The sequence below is a fragment of the Muntiacus reevesi genome, chromosome 2 (assembly GCF_963930625.1).
Source record: "Muntiacus reevesi chromosome 2, mMunRee1.1, whole genome shotgun sequence".
Lineage (NCBI taxonomy): Eukaryota > Metazoa > Chordata > Mammalia > Artiodactyla > Cervidae > Muntiacus > Muntiacus reevesi.
The window spans coordinates 33,838,518-33,854,347 of record NC_089250.1 but is presented as its reverse complement, the minus strand read 5'-3'; the positions used below and the strand labels follow the sequence as shown (position 1 = coordinate 33,854,347).

Here is a 15,830-nt window from a genome sequence, read left to right as displayed (position 1 = left end):
TGGTGGCCCATGAAGAGGTTGTCAGTCTGAACAGAGGCATCCATCTCCTAGGGCAGTGATGTTTTTACCACCAGAGGCCACACTTACCCTCACATCCCTCCCACCCCCTGCCACCTCTGCTGACATAATTATTTAGCTGCACCCAAAAATCATATTAATATAACCATGAATCATTGAAAAAAGCTACCTATTAACTCTCCCAAATAAAATATTTTACTTATAATCTATACACACATGTTTAGCTATGTACAACATAACATAATTTTTATGTTCTGTGATATCTCAGTTCATATCAGATACCTGGGTTTAGAAGAACTTTAAACATTTTCTTAATGGAATCATTTTTAGCTTTCAGAAAGAGTTCTTGCTTGAAGACAAAGAACAGCTTGCTAACCACAAAAGAGGGATCGATGCTCAGCTTTTAGCTGCCCTTCCTAAAGGTAAGACTTCTAGATGGTCGACCAGTGTCTGGGGCGTGTAAATGTATTATCTGATTTTCCTGGAGGACTCTTTCCCTAACTTCCAGCTTGGTTCTCCTCTGTGCCCCTTTCTGCCTCATCAAGAAAGCAACCTTAATTAAATAACCTCTTTTGTCACTTTTTATTTTTTAATTATTCTTTATTGGTGTATTGTTGTTCTACAATGTTGCATTAGTTTCTACCATATAGCAGAGTGAATCAGCGATACACAGATCCACTCTCTTTTGGATTTCCTTCCCATTTAAGTCATCACAGAGCCCTGAGTAGAGTTCCTTGTGCTCTATGGTAGGTTCTTATTAGTTAGGAAATCAGTCCTGGGTGTTCACTGGAAGGACTGGTGCTGAAGCTGAAACTCCCAATACTTTGGCCACCTGATTCGAAGAACTGACTCATTGGAAAAAGTCCTGATGCTGGGAAGGATTGAAGGCAGGAGGAGAAGGGGATGACAGAGGACAAGACAGTTGGATGGCATCACTAACTCAATGGACATGAGTTTGAGTAAGCTCCAGGAGTTGGTGATGGACTGGGAGGCCTGGCGTGCTGCAGTCCATGGGGTCACAGAGTCGGACACGACTGAGTGACTGAACTGACTGAACTGAGTGTATATACGTCAGTCCCAACCTCCCAGTTCATCCCACTCCACCTTTGCACCCGTGGTGTCCATATACTTGTTCTCGATGCCTGTGTCTCTATTTCTGCTTTGCAGTCACGATCATCTACACCATTTTTTCTAGATTCTACATATATGTATTAATATACAATATTTGTTTTTCTCTTTTTGACTTCACTCCATCTCTAGGTCCATCCACATCTCTACAAATGATCCCACTTCATTCCTTTTTATGGCTGAGTAATATTCCATAGTATATAAGTACCACATCTTTATCCATTCCTCTGTTGATGGACTTCACCTTACCACAAGTCCCTTCCTTTCATTTTAGACATCCTCAAGTTTTTGCTGGAGGCTGGTACTGAGGATAAGTGAGCAGTCCTAGAATCACCCTCACCTCATCTCTCTCCTACTTTTCACCTTCTCCAAGGGTGATGAGTTCTGCTTACTTGCCTGTTTCTTTTCTGTCCACCCCCTCCCACTGCTTCCAGCCCCCTGAGGCTTTCCAGTGCTAGGATGGATATCTTTCAGCTCCCAACTGGGCAACACACTGAGCAAGCGGTGCAAAGTGCATCTTAAATGTCTCTCTTCCTATCCAAGTAGACACTCACATCTGGGGAATTCACACTTTCCCTGGTTAAGATGTACATGCAGTCAAATATTTGCATCAGCCCTCTACCCCTAGTATTGCCCATGAGATAATATGAGCATTACCTGACATTTGTTTCTACCAACTGTAACACTAACTCAGGGGAGTACCACCTCACAAACTGTTCATCCCAAATGAGCTGTGTAACCCTTGCTTCAGAAGAAATAGCTTTTCCAGCAATCCCACTCCTCTCATATACCCAGAAAAGATTTGAAAAGATACATGGCACACCAACATTCAAAGTTGCATTATTTACAACAGCCAAGACATGGAAGTAGTCTAAATGTCCATCAGCAGAGGAATGAATTTTAAAAAAATGTGGTGTATATATATTCAGTGGCATACTACTCAGCTATATAAAAGAATGAAATAATGCCAATTGCAGCAACATGGATGGGACCTCCAGACTATCATACTAAGTGAAATAAGTCAGAGAAAGACAAATACCATATATCACTCACACATGGAATCTGAAAAAATGATACAAGTGAACTTACTTACAAAACAGAAACAGACTCACAGACCTAGAAAACAAACTTATGGTAATCAGAGGGAAAGCTGGGGAGGGATGAATTAGGAGTTGGGGATTAATTAATAATTAATTATAATTAATCCTATTAATTATAAGATTTTATACTGTTAAAAGTAACAAACAACAAGGATCTACTGTTTAGCATAGAAAACTATATTCAATATCTCATAATAACCTATAATGGAAAAGAATCTGAGAATGTATATATATATGTATATATGTGTGTATGTGTATATATATACATATATAAAACTGAATCATTTTGCTACACTCCTGAAATATTGGAAATCAACTGTATTTCAATAAAAAATAAATTTAAAAAACAATTCCAGTGGAAGATCAGGGGTTTTTTCCTGTCCTTAAAAAAAAAAAAAAAATAGCACCGATAAATCATGAGATCAAGACCAGACGAAATTAGACCAGAAAAAATATTCTCTTAACAGAAACAAAATCAATTTTAAAAGTCCCACTGATGAATGTGCGTGCATCCTGAAGAACTGAACCAGTCGTACTCCTAGACACAGGTTGATGAGGATGGATGCTTGAAGAAGGACACCAGGGGGTTGGCCTGGTGGTGACATCTTCAAGAAGGAACATTTTTCAATTTTTAAGTGTTTAACAAAACTGTCAACTGAAACAGAGTGTTGTTGTGTTTTGCTCCAGAGGTCCAAAATAAGAAGAATGTGTAGAATTACAAGGAGGCAGGTGAGATTTCATATGAGGAAGAAAATTCTGTTAGTTCATATACCTGGAAGTGAAAGGTACTGCATTGTGATGTCATTAACTGTTCAAGTCAAGGCTAGGATGGCTATGTGTGGGGTTCCCACCTGGAACCTCAGGTGTGAAATGGAAAAGTCCTTCCAATTTGTAAGACTCTTTCGGAAGACAAACTCAGTTTAATTTGAGTGAAACTGAAAGTGTTAGTCACTCAGTCATGGCCAACTCTTTGCGACCCCATGGACTATATAGCTCGTCAGGCTCCTCTGTCCATGGGATTCTCCAGGCAAGAACACTGGAGTTGGGTAGTAGCTGTTCCCTTCTCCAGGAGATCTTCCTGACCCAGAGATCAAACCCAAGTCTTCTGGATTGCAGGCTGATTCTTTATCATCTGAGCCACCAAGGAAGCCCAAGTCAAATATAAAATCTATGAAGGTGATCAAAACAAAGAGCAAGAATGAACAAACTGATATTAGCAACAGCTTAGATTTGACTGATTATGGAAAGTTACATAAAGCTAAAGTTCTCCTCTTCCTCTCTGTCCCCCCATTCCTTCTCTTAATGAATAATAAATAATAATAAGATCGGAAAAATTAACAACAATGTGAGATGCTGGATTCCTCAAAGCTCAATGACTCAGAGCTCTATGTATAACAATTTTAAAATGTATAGCTTATTAACCAGTTTTATTAGACATTATCATAATTGGCCATTAAAAATCATTATTTTCACTAATCAAAGATGATTAACTTTATGTACTCACCAGATTTATGTTTCTAAACTAACAAGTTTTTTCAAACATGCTTCTTAAGCATTAGGGTCCCTCCTCCCCTGAATTTCATCTTAATTCCCATAGATTTATTTCATAGTCTTTACTCTTTATGAATTTGGGCAGGCACATTTGGAAAGACCTCAGGTATTGCCTAAGGTCTTTTTATTTCTCCACCTTAACAGATATATTCAGTATTCTGTCAGTTCTTGGTAATAGCAGGTTAAAAATAGGAATCGATTATGAGTTTGAATGTCATGGAGTTTCATGTTTGTTTACAAGTTTACAGAAGCTTCTTCCTGTTCATCTAGTGATGGGATTTTTGTTTCTGTGAGATTGGGCTTTTAAACGGTCATTGATTTTTCTCTAAGGAACTTCTTTTACCCATGTATCATGAACAGGTAATCAAGGGATTAAAACCCTTTACCAGTGTAAAGCTTACCCTATTAAAATAGATTTTCCATTTAGGAGTTATGAAATGAACAAAATATGTGATTCTGTTTTTTTTAACAGCTTCATCGAGATACAATTCCTATACCATACAATTATCAATTTTAGGTAGACAGTTTGGTGGCTTTTGGTAACTTCACAGAGTCGTGCATTGATCAGCAGAGTCAATTTTAGAACATTTTCATTATACCCCCCAGAAACCCTTCTGATAGCCATCACACCTCCTCCTCTTTCCCCTAGGTTTGTAATGATTTTATTTTATAAGCTGCTGGTCTTTGTATTAGTGGCTGCCATCTAAGTGTAAAAGTTAAAGTGGATTACTCCTGGGGAAGAAAGATCAGCATTCAGAATATTCTAGACCTGGCCCGTGGTATCAAATGCAGGCGGGGGGAGAGCTGTTCTTGGCAGTCCCCCCACTACTTATATTTCTTTGGAAGATTCTACTGTATTCAGACTTGAGGGACTGAAATCAACAATAACTTTACCAGAAAGTCTGTTCTCAGAGCTAATTGAAGAAACCATGCTTCCCATAAAAGCACCTAACAGACCACATTATCCTGTGTATTGCTATTATACATTATTACAAAGTATATGAGGCAATTAAATAGTTTTATAAAGTATTATATCCCCTGATGTCAAAGCCTCCTAAATTGCCTTACTTGGAAAATGACCAATGCAAGTCCCTTCAGAAGTTGCTGAAGAAATAGAGTCATAAAATCCATATTTCTTAGACAAGGGCAGCAGACTAAAATCACAGGGATTTTAGCAAGGGATAATTTAGTGTACGTACAAGTCTCAGTGCACTTGAAAATTTATTGCAACAGAAGTTAGACCAGCTGTGCTTGTTTCTATCTGGATTTATGATGACGAATATTACTATTTTCTGAACCATGTTTTAGTTATATACATATGACACAGCATACCATCAACTGAATTAGGGCTTGTGAGTCTAATTTTTCAAAATTCCCTGTTTTTAGGAAAGAGACACTGAAGGATTTAGAGTTAACAGGAACATTAGGCTGCAACTTACTCTTAAATGGTTCAGAAAAATTAATATGTGAATATGAGAATGTGTGTGCATTCGCGCTCACAGTGCTCAGTTACTCAGTCGTGTCCAGCTCTTTGCAACCCCCTGGACTCTAGTCCACCAGGCTCCTCTGTTCATGGGATTTCCCAGGCAAGAATACTGGAGTGGGTTGCCATTCTTCTCCAGGGGGTCTTTTCAACCCAGGGTTCCAACTCATCTCCTGCATTGGCTAGTAGGTTGTTTACCACTAGTACTCCCTGGGAAACCCTATATCCATGTGTATATACATGTAAATATATGCATATTTTCATGTATATTTACATGCAAATATACATATGGAGATAGAAAAGGGGGTAAAAAATAAGTATAGTAACAAATGTTTACAAATGAAAAATGTCTTAGTTTTTCTCTGAGACTGAAATTATATAAAAATTTCAAAGGAAGGAAACCTTCTTTGGGGAGATCATAAATAATAATAAACTATGTTCAGGGCTGGCAGTCAGAAGATGGAGCAGTGATGGAGCAGTCTGTGGACTCTGTACGAAAGACATGAAGTGACCACGTGTTTCCACAGTACGGGCGACTTCCATGCTTTCCTAGTACTAGCTTTTTATTTTTCCAGTGCTTTAGAATATACCTGACCAAAATTCAGGTGAGTCTAATTTTTCAGGTGGGGGAGGGGGGTACTACAAGTGCCCATCTGAAGTTTTTTTCCTTTGGAATTGCATTCGCAATTCAAATAAAACATCATTCAATAAAACTAGAGATTATCATACTAAGTGAAATAAGTCAGAAAGAGAAAGACAAATATCATAGGATACAACTTGTACGTGGAATCTTAAACATGGCACAGATGAGCTAACCTACAAAACAGAAACAGATTCAGGAACATAGAAAACAGACTTCTGATTACCACGGGGGAGAAGGTGTAGGGGAGGGAAGGACTGGACTTTGGGGACTAGCAGATGCAAGCTGTCATACATAGGATGGATAAACAAGGTCCTACTGGATAGCACAGGGAACTGTATTCAATCTCCTGTGATAAACCATAATGGAAAGGATATAAAAAAGCATATATGTTCACTGTACAGCAGACATTAACAAAGCCTCGTGTGTCAACTATAGGTAAACAAAAAATTTTTTTAAACCAGCAAAATAAAAGAAACAAAATAACAACCAAAAACATACATAGGCAAACAAAAAGTCATTTTCTTTTACACAACGTAAGTGTTATCTGTGGAATAGATATAGTAATTATGTTACATGTGTGTCAGCTCCCTGTGAGTTGACCTTTGCTTCCAGATTATGGGAAATAATGTCAAGAGGGAGCATGTTGCTTATCTTTTTCACTGTACTGCTGGATTTTCTTTAAATGTTTTCAGGTGCACAACTTCTATAGAAAATGTTCAAGTTTTAATGAGATAAAAATGATTTTCAGTCGCAAATGAGGACCAGGAAAGTCAACTTAATTTTTCAGAGTGGATATCGTATGCCTCTCCGAATGCATTGCATTCTTATTTTTTATGCTTGTTCTGGCTTACTCCATTCAGATGGTTTATAAACAGCAGAAGTTTATTGCTCACTGTTCTGGGGGTTAGAAGTCCAAGATCAGGGCAACAGCAAAGTCAGGTTCTGGTGAGTGCCCTCTTGCTAGTTGTAGGCTGCCAACTTCTCATGACATCCTCACATGGTTGATGGGGCTTGGGAGCTCTGTGAAAAGTCGTGAACGTGTCAGTTGCTCAGCTGTGTCCAACTCTTTGCGTCCTCATGGACTGTAGCCCGCCAGTCTCCTCTGTCCATGGACTTCTCCAGGCAAGAATACTGGAGTGGGTCGCCATTTCCTTCTCCAGAGAATCTTCCCAACCCAGGGAATGAACCCGGGTCTCCTGCTTCACAGGTAGATTCTTTACTGTCTGGGCTGCCAGGGAAACCCTTGGGAGCTCTGGGGGGCTTCTTTATTAGAGGGCCAGTCCCACTCGTGAGGGCGGGGCCTAATCCCCCCCTAAGGTCCTGCCTCCTAATACTGTCACTTTGGGGGTTATAATTTTAGCATATGGATTGGAAAGGGGGATACACACATTTGGCTTCCCAGGTAGTTCAGTGGTAAAGAATCCGCATGTCAACGCAGGAGACCTGGGTTCCATCCCTGGGTTGGGAAGGTCCCCTGGAGAGGAAAATGGCAGCCCAATCCAGTATTCTTGCCTGAGAAACCCCATGGACAGAAGAGCCTTACAGGGTATATAGTCCATGGAGTTGCAAAGAGTCAGACATGACTGAGCATGCACACACACTTTCAGACTGTAATCTATCTAGTTGAAATAATTCAGGAGAAAAGGCAACATGCCATTGTACCACTCAGACTCTATTCATATGCTCCATTTCTCAGTTATGGGTTTGGCACAGGTTTAAGACAAATCTCCCAGAGTCCTTGGAATTTGGTGTTAACTGTTTCTGGAGCAGTTTTATGAAAAATAGAGCTCCGTCTTCCACTTTGGGTTTTAAATAATTCATTGATACTCATCCTTGAAAATATCTCCAGAATCTGTGCTACCAGCCATGAAAGTTTTATCACCACCATCTCGTGAGAGCTCATTTGTTAACTGGGAAGCAATGATAAGCCACGCTTCCTCCAAAGGCAGGAGGTACCATTGTCACTGGACCCTGGTCTTCTGCTTGCGAGCATTTGCTCTTAGCTACTCCCGAGAAGGCCACTGATGACAGAGATACCTGTGAAGCCAACTATCCTTGTTAAAATGTCAGTCCAGCCCACTGTTAAGGTAGCAGTCATTTAAAAACAAATTAATAAATAAAAACGTGGCTGATATCTCTGAACTCAATCAAAGGACAATATAAAAGTCATGTGTGCACACACATGTATGGTTTTGACTCCTTCCTAAAAAGAACCACTTAGGGAATTTCCTGGCAGTCCTGTGGTTAGGACTCCATGCTTTCAATGCTAAGGGCACAGGTTCAGTCCCTGATCAGGGAACTAAGATCTTGCAAGCCACGAAATGTGGCCAAAAATAAAAATAGCCACTTAAAAAAATGGAAATTGAAGTCCCAATTTTCAAGTGGAAATTGAAGCAGTTGAAAATTAAATCCCAAGCATTTATATCGCATCCTTTGAGCTTCTGCTTTGACTCAGCCTTGCAGATGTTTCATGGGCTCCGGGCCTATCACCACTCCTCTGTTCCTGGGACATCAGTAGGAAAAGCTCAGAGGAGCCCTTGTGAATTCACAGGATTGAGGAGGCGGCAAGAAGAATTTCTCTATCAAATTTGGCCATTTCCATAGAAACCACTCTTTGGCCTCTCAATAAAATATCCTTGTGGTCAGTGTTATATGAGGCCCTCCCAAGATCAGCAAAATGTTTGTCTGATCATCCAATGTTGCCCAGAGGAGTGAGGGTCATCACCTTTCTACCATCCACCTAAATTCTAGCAAGGAAACATAACATTTTCTCCCAATGAAAGCTTGGAAAGGGGAGGCGCAGAAACCAGGTTAATCTAAACTGTAGTTGGAGAAGGTGTACCACATTACGTAACCTTAGAAACCCAAGCAGGAAGGAGATTGCAGATCTTTACAGGTTCAGTGATGGATGACACCAGACTGCTATGAGCTCTTGTGTGGTATAACTTGCTGGTGGCGCGTGGCGCTCATAGTCCTCTAGTCTCTACTTTTGCAAGTGTTGGAAGTTTTGCAGGATGGAAAGTTTAAAATACTATATAAAATTAAAAACCAGATAGTGAGCTCTCTGCTGACTAGAGAAAAACCTAAAGAGAAACTGATGAGGCCTCCTCTGGTTCTCCTGGGTGAAACAGAGCTCACTTTTTTCCATCTCTTGTTCTCGTGGTGTTACTTCTTAGACCAACCTGTGACATGTACGTGTGAGTGTGTATTTGTGTCTCTGTCTGCGTACTTGCCTACTCATTTAGCACCTCCCCTGTTATTATACAGTCTGCAAGAACTATGTCTGTTTTGTACATCACTGTTGCAAGGGAGCCATAAACAGAGTTCCAAAGATAGATGTTGCGTGAATGAATGAATAAAATGCATGCATGACAAGTGAATACTGGTTCATCTTTTTCTTCTTTTTTGTTTTCTTTTAGTTGCAGAATTAAGAAAAATCTTTGAACCAAAGAGGAAAGAATTTTTAGAAATGAAAAGGTAAGGTATTCATTGTACCTAATGAAGAAGCAGAAGAGTTTGCGGAGCAGTAGCCAGTGTTTCCGGAGAACTGATGCCCTTGACTCACTCTGCCTCTGTTGGTGTCTCGCACAGAAAGGAAAGAATTGCCCGGCGCTTAGAAGGGATTGAAACCGACACGCAGCCCATCCTCTTGCAGAGCTGCACGGGCTTGGTGACGCATCGCCTGCTAGAGGAGGACACACCCAGATACATGCGTGCCACAGACCCGGCCAGCCCGCACATCGGTGAGCTTATGGCCGCTGGGCCTCTTGTCAACCTTTCTTTTTTTTTTTTTTAATTTCTAACTTTATTTATTTTTGGCTGTGCTGGGTCTACGTGGCTTTGCGGGTTCTCTCTAATTGTGGTGATTGGGGGCCACTCTAGTTTCGGTGCGCAGGCTTCTCTTTGCAGTGGCTTCTGCTTTTGTGGCGCACAGGCTCTAGGCGTGCGGGCTCAGTAGCTGTGGCACATGGGCTTAGTTGCCCCACAGCCTGTGGAATCTTAGTCGCTGGACCAGGGATCAAACCCATGTCCCCTGTATTGGCAGGCTGGTTCTCAACCACTGGACCACCAGCAATTCCCTATCATCAGCGTTTTCCATCCAGCACTCCTGGAAAAGGAGATATTGCAACAAGTGAACTGCGCAGATTGTAATGCTTTTTAAGATATGTGTTTGTTAAAACCGGCAGCAACACCCATGTCAGCTCCACCATGCCTCCCAGGTGTGGTCCCCTGGTGTCACAACAAGAAAGGACCCCACTGTTGAGTAATTGATGACCAATCATTTCTCCCCCACCCCAGCCTGGGCCCCATGAGGGGCAGGTACTGGCTCTTTCTCTCCATCCCCTCAGGGCCCCAGCTGTCAGAGATCCTCAGGTTTGTTTGGGAAAGGGCTGAATAAGACAGGCATCTCTTATATATAATAGGTTTAAACAGAATGCCCTGATGCCCAGCACAGGGCTGAGCTGCTTGCAGCAGGGAACTTGACGGGCAAAGCTGGACCTCAGATGCTTAGGGGTCTCACTCTGTGTTTATGCACCAAATATCCTCTTTAAATTATTTGAATAGATGTAATTTAAAATGCATTGTATATTTATTTCTTGTTAAATAACATGTCAAACATGACTTACTTTTTCTGTGGTTTCTCAGATGTCGATATGAGCATCAGATATCCCACGTGACCTTAGGAGAGGATAGCATATACAGGGCTGCTCTTCCTGTCTGCATCCCAGGTTCTGCTGCTCCGTGCTACTGCTTTTAATAGCCATCATCTTCTAGTTTCTTCCTCAGAGGGAGTTGCTAGTCTCCCTTCATAATGTGATCAGTTTGCTTGTCTCTACAGCTTCTGGTTTTCTATGGCCAGAAAACTAGAGAACTAAGATTTTTTTTTTCCTCATCACACACATGAAGAATCAAGAATAGACAGAGTACCAAAATATATGACCATAAATAAATCCTATTGTATATAAAATGTATCATATGATCATGTAAGCATCATGTTAGTCAGGAAGCATTATCTAACAAACGTCTTGGGAAAACTGGGATGGCAGTGGGGAGAGACAATGTCCCATCGTCACTTCCTACTCAACACAAAAATAAGATTCAGTGACTCATCATTAATTATAAGAGAAGAATTAAAAATATGGAAACAAAAATGAATATTTAGGTCCAGTTGAATGGAAATGGACTTTCAAAACACAGAAATAGTGGTAGAAATCACCATTGACCAGGTCAATTGATTTGACTATATAATGAACATCTGTGCTTCAAAGACAATCTTCAACAGATTTCACAAAAAGTTAAGTTTGGAAATACTCATGAAAAATATAAAGAGCTATATAATTTTACATAAATTGATTAAAATGACACTATGAATCAAAAGAATATAGAGCAACAAGCTTGACCAGATATTCTAGAGGAGAAAAAGATAATGAAATGGCTACTAAACAATTGAAAAATGCATGCATCCTCTTTTTCCTGGTAATCTAGGGCAATTTTTAATTTTTTGGAGAAACGACATCATGACAAACATTTTTAGAAATATGGAAGTATTTATATAAATCCAAAATAGAGGTGTAAAATGAAGTACAACAGATACAGATAGATAATAAATTATATGATTATTTGATATTCTCATTTATAGTGTTATATGTTACAAGTATGCTTTCTTATCTGTATTTTTTATTGAAATATAGCTGATTTACAGTGTTGAGGTAATTTCCACTGTACAGCAAAGTGATTCAGTTACACATATATACACATTCTTTTTCATATTTTCAAAGGTGATTTTTTTTTTAATTAGCAGTGTTTGTGAGAGAACATAAATTTCAGGTTTCATTGTAAGTTGATGCAAACTTTATAGAAATTAATTTGTCAAAAATGAGGTACCTACTGATAAAGCAATTCTACTTTGACACAACTATCTTTTGTAATTGTAATCAGAAAATAAAATGGATTAAAAGTTAGAATCAACTTAAATGCCTAGAAATATGAGACTGCTTAAATTGATTCTAGGGTGCCTGTTGGATAGAATATGATAAAACCTTAAAAAATATCTTCAAAATAAGATTTGCAAGCAGGGAAATGCTTTATGTAGAACATTAAGTTTATATAAAATATGAGTTATATAGGAAAAAATCACTAAGACTAGAAAGAGTATATAGAAAAGTTTAGCAAATTACGCGTTTATTTATTACTGATGATTATAGATCAGTGATTATTGGTGACTTGGGGGCTAACTTTCCTGTGCTTTCATTGTAGACCTTTTCTACATCACACATGCATAGTATAGTTGGAAAAAACCACTTCTGTTAACAAAGAACACCACCGCTACCAGGCGGATATTGACACGGCCCGTTATTATTATGGTTACTATCAGAAACCACAATCTGTCACTTGGCAAATTACAGCAGTTCAAATATCTGTTATCCTTTCTAGAGGACTCTGAACACATCCTCTGGCCTCACACATGAGATATTAAACTCAAAAGCAGAAAAGTACATGAATAAGGGGAATTGACTGAGCAGCAGTGAAGGCTGCCAAGACTGAGCTTTAAGCCGAGGCCATGCCTGACATGGCTTGTGCGGCACAGAGCATCTCAGCCCTTAATGTATTTCCCTGCAGGCCTTAGACTTCTTCAGCCTCCCAGGTAAATCATTGTAGGCAACCCCAAGGAGGTGAGAAACTTGTTCTTCACAGCCTGGCCGCTCAGCGTGTTGTGTACAGAACAGAGTAGAATAAATGCATGTCTTTGATGGAATACTGTGTATATAATCTTCTTGTAGGTCGATCAAATGAAGAAGAAGAAACTTCAGATTCTTCACTAGAAAAGCAGACTCGGTCCAAACAGTGCACAGAAACCTCAGGCATCCATGCTGACTCCCCCTACAGTTCAGGCATCATGGACACCCAGAGCCTCGAGTCCAAAGCCGAAAGAATCGCCAGGTACAAAGCAGAGAGAAGACGGCAGCTGGCAGAAAAGTATGGGCTCACCCTGGATCCGGAAGCAGACTCTGAAACTCCATCTCGATACAGCAGGTCCAGAAAGGACCCCGAGGCTGCGGAGAAAAGGGGGGGAAGAAGCGAGCGATCAGCCGAGTCCAGCAGAGACTCCGGCTCGTCCTACTCCAGGACTGAGCTCTCGGGGCTCAGGACCTGCATGGCCGAATCCAAGGACTATGGCCTGCACCGGAGCGACGGTGTTTCCGACACAGAGCTGCTGCTCAACGCAGAAAACCAAAGACGCGGTCAAGAGCCCAGTGCCACCGGGCTGGCCCGAGACCTGCCCCCTGCAGGGGAGGGCTCCTCTTCCTTCTCGTTCTCCGGGCGAGACTCTGCCCTCGGTGAAGTGCCAAGGTCCCCAAAGCCAGTGCACAGCCTGCCCAGTCCATCACCTGGGCAGCCCGCCTCCCCAAGCCCCTCCACCAGTGACCTGCCACTCCCCGCGGAGGCTCGAGCCAGGTAAGTGTTGACCCACCGTCACCTACATCCCCTCTGCCGATCTGGGGTCCTCAGCGCTCTGCAAAGTTCTGGGCTAACTACAGAAATAATGATATTGATGATTTTTTTTCATTTTCACAATGTCAACGCAGGTTCTACCAAAGCAGGAAGCTTCCCAGTCTTAAAGTTATCAGTTTAGTTCTTGGTATGTTCTTTTCTAAAAGAATAAACTGAACAAGTGTCATGGCGACACATTTTCAAGATCTTTCTTCTATTTCTCACCTGCTTTAACAAGTGTCTTTTCCTTCGTTTTCCTGTGATCAGACCCAAACTTTGGAGCCATTGTTTCTGTTGCTGTCATTTAAAATCACAAAGTGGAAGGACATCACTAACCAATTTCCACTGGGTCTCAGTTTAGGTTATGTGAAGTATGCCCAATATACACCGAATATGACTATAACATATGTTACGTCAGTATATCGGCATGCTAAGGATACTACTGTGTATCAAAGCACCTCATTGAAAAGATCCACCAGTAGGAGAAATTGCTATGTCACAGAGTCAACGAATGGGAAATCAGAGAATGGATAAAATCAGAAAGTCAGACTCCCGAAGAGGATATATGTTTCTTTCTCATTTAAATATCTAAGTTTAAATTTGAGTTCAGTTTAGATATTTCAATCTAAAAAGTGTGCTAAACAATTAGAATGCAATTGACATAAATCTCCTACTTCATGTTTAGGCTAATTGTCTAGGCAGACTCCTAAATGTATTTTTTCAGTTCAAATAAACATTAGCAGGTGAATTGAGGGGGATAAGAACCTGAGATCAGGCAAATTTATTCTAGAAAAAAAAAAAGAAAAGAAAACATGATGGAAAATACTGCTGTTTATTCCACGTTGGGACAAAATAAATATGGCCATCTTCACGCGGCAGTTTTACATCTAAAACAGACTATTTCAGTTATTGAAGTGTATTGATTCCAAGACTGGCTGCTACTGGCTTGACCATCTAGACTAGAATATTTAGAGATGTTAGCTTCTAAGAGAATTCAATAGTACGGATACTGATTATATTTTGAGGGCCTTTGTTCATCCTTCAGACTTAACTGCTCAAAATTTAGGGACTTATTGTCTCATATTTTGAAACATATGTTATACTCATATTCTTTTGTTTTGGGAAATTTGCATTTTGTAGTGAAAACAGTGTTATTGGTTTAGTTATACTCTGTCAAAGCAAACTCTTAGTGAGTTATGTGAGCAGGACAAAGGAACCTAAACAAATTAGAAAGTTGGAGTTGTGTGGGTTACATGGTTTAAAAAATAACAAGGAATCCAATTTTTGATTGCCATATCATGAAAACTGTTTATCATCACGGTGTCTGGGTTAACCATCTACATCACATATCATCAGTTCTCAACAAGATTTTTGAAGCCATTATAATATTAAAAACCGTGCAGCGTATTCCAGGTAAAATGATAGGATATGTAATAGTTGTGTGTGAGTTAAAATCTCAATATTCAAAAATATATATCACTTAAAATCTTAAGAGCCCACTTCCTTCTAGGTTTTGTGTTTTTTTTAAATTTTTGGACGCGCTAGGTCTTCACTGCTGTGTAGGATTTCTCTAGTTGCAGAGAGTGGGGGCTACTCTTTAGGTGAGGTGCCCCGTCTTCTCAGAGCAGATCACAGGCTGTAGGGCGCGTGGGCTCAGCAGCTGTGGTGTGCAGGCTCCAGACCCTACAGCACATGGAATCTTCCTGGACCAGGGATCAAACCTATGTCCCTGTAATGGCAGGCGAGTCTTCACTACTGCACCACCAGGGAAGTCCCCTCCTGGTTATTTGACGAGGCCTGTTACCTGGGAGTGTTCAGACACCTAGCCTCTGCTTGACAGTGCCTTTCTTTCACAGAAGAAAGGCTTAAAAGAATGAAGAAATTATAAAGGAGTTTGCAAGGAACCACATGCCTTATTTTTTGAAGCCACTCAAGACATACAAATTTGCCGGCCAAGGAACACAAAGCATTTCCTATAGAGAAAGAAAAGACCAGAGATGTGTTTACATTAAAAAGCAAGGAAAGTAATGTGTGACAGATATGATGTTAAAATAGCATTGGGATTTAGTCTGCAGTGACTCCATTTGTTCAGCTTTTAAAGATGAATTTAAGTGGATTAACATTCCGCTGGTAGTCCTTTCTCTAGAGCCAGGAAATTCAGGTGTCAGGGAGTCATTGTTGTCTGACTTCCGTTTGGGGAGAAGAGAGACAAAAAATACTTTGTGAATTAAAACAAGAAAGAACTCTTGGTGACCCAGTAACTGTAAGTGAAAATAAGATGTTATCCGACCTGGAAATATGTGACAGAGAAGTTTAGAAGATTAAGAAATGTCCAGAAAAATATCTACAAATGGCAAAACAATTGAATAGCATACTGGATTTGTCCTATCACTGAAATGGAATCTTTTTCTTA

General features: G+C 40.3%; 1 protein-coding gene across 9 annotated transcripts in view; it reads left to right on the top strand.

The window, feature by feature from the left end:
• The window catches only part of SVIL (supervillin), a 254,554-nt gene that overhangs the window by 156,282 nt on the left and 82,442 nt on the right, over window positions 1-15,830 (top strand). For all 9 annotated transcript variants that reach the window (XM_065921232.1, XM_065921239.1, XM_065921238.1 and 6 more), the window contains 4 exons: window positions 349-440; window positions 9,343-9,400; window positions 9,515-9,666; window positions 12,706-13,381. In XM_065921232.1, coding sequence (XP_065777304.1) covers window positions 9,393-9,400; window positions 9,515-9,666; window positions 12,706-13,381 — 836 coding nt within the window. In that variant the 5' untranslated portion in view covers window positions 349-440; window positions 9,343-9,392. The remainder of the gene's footprint in view (window positions 1-348; window positions 441-9,342; window positions 9,401-9,514; window positions 9,667-12,705; window positions 13,382-15,830) is intronic.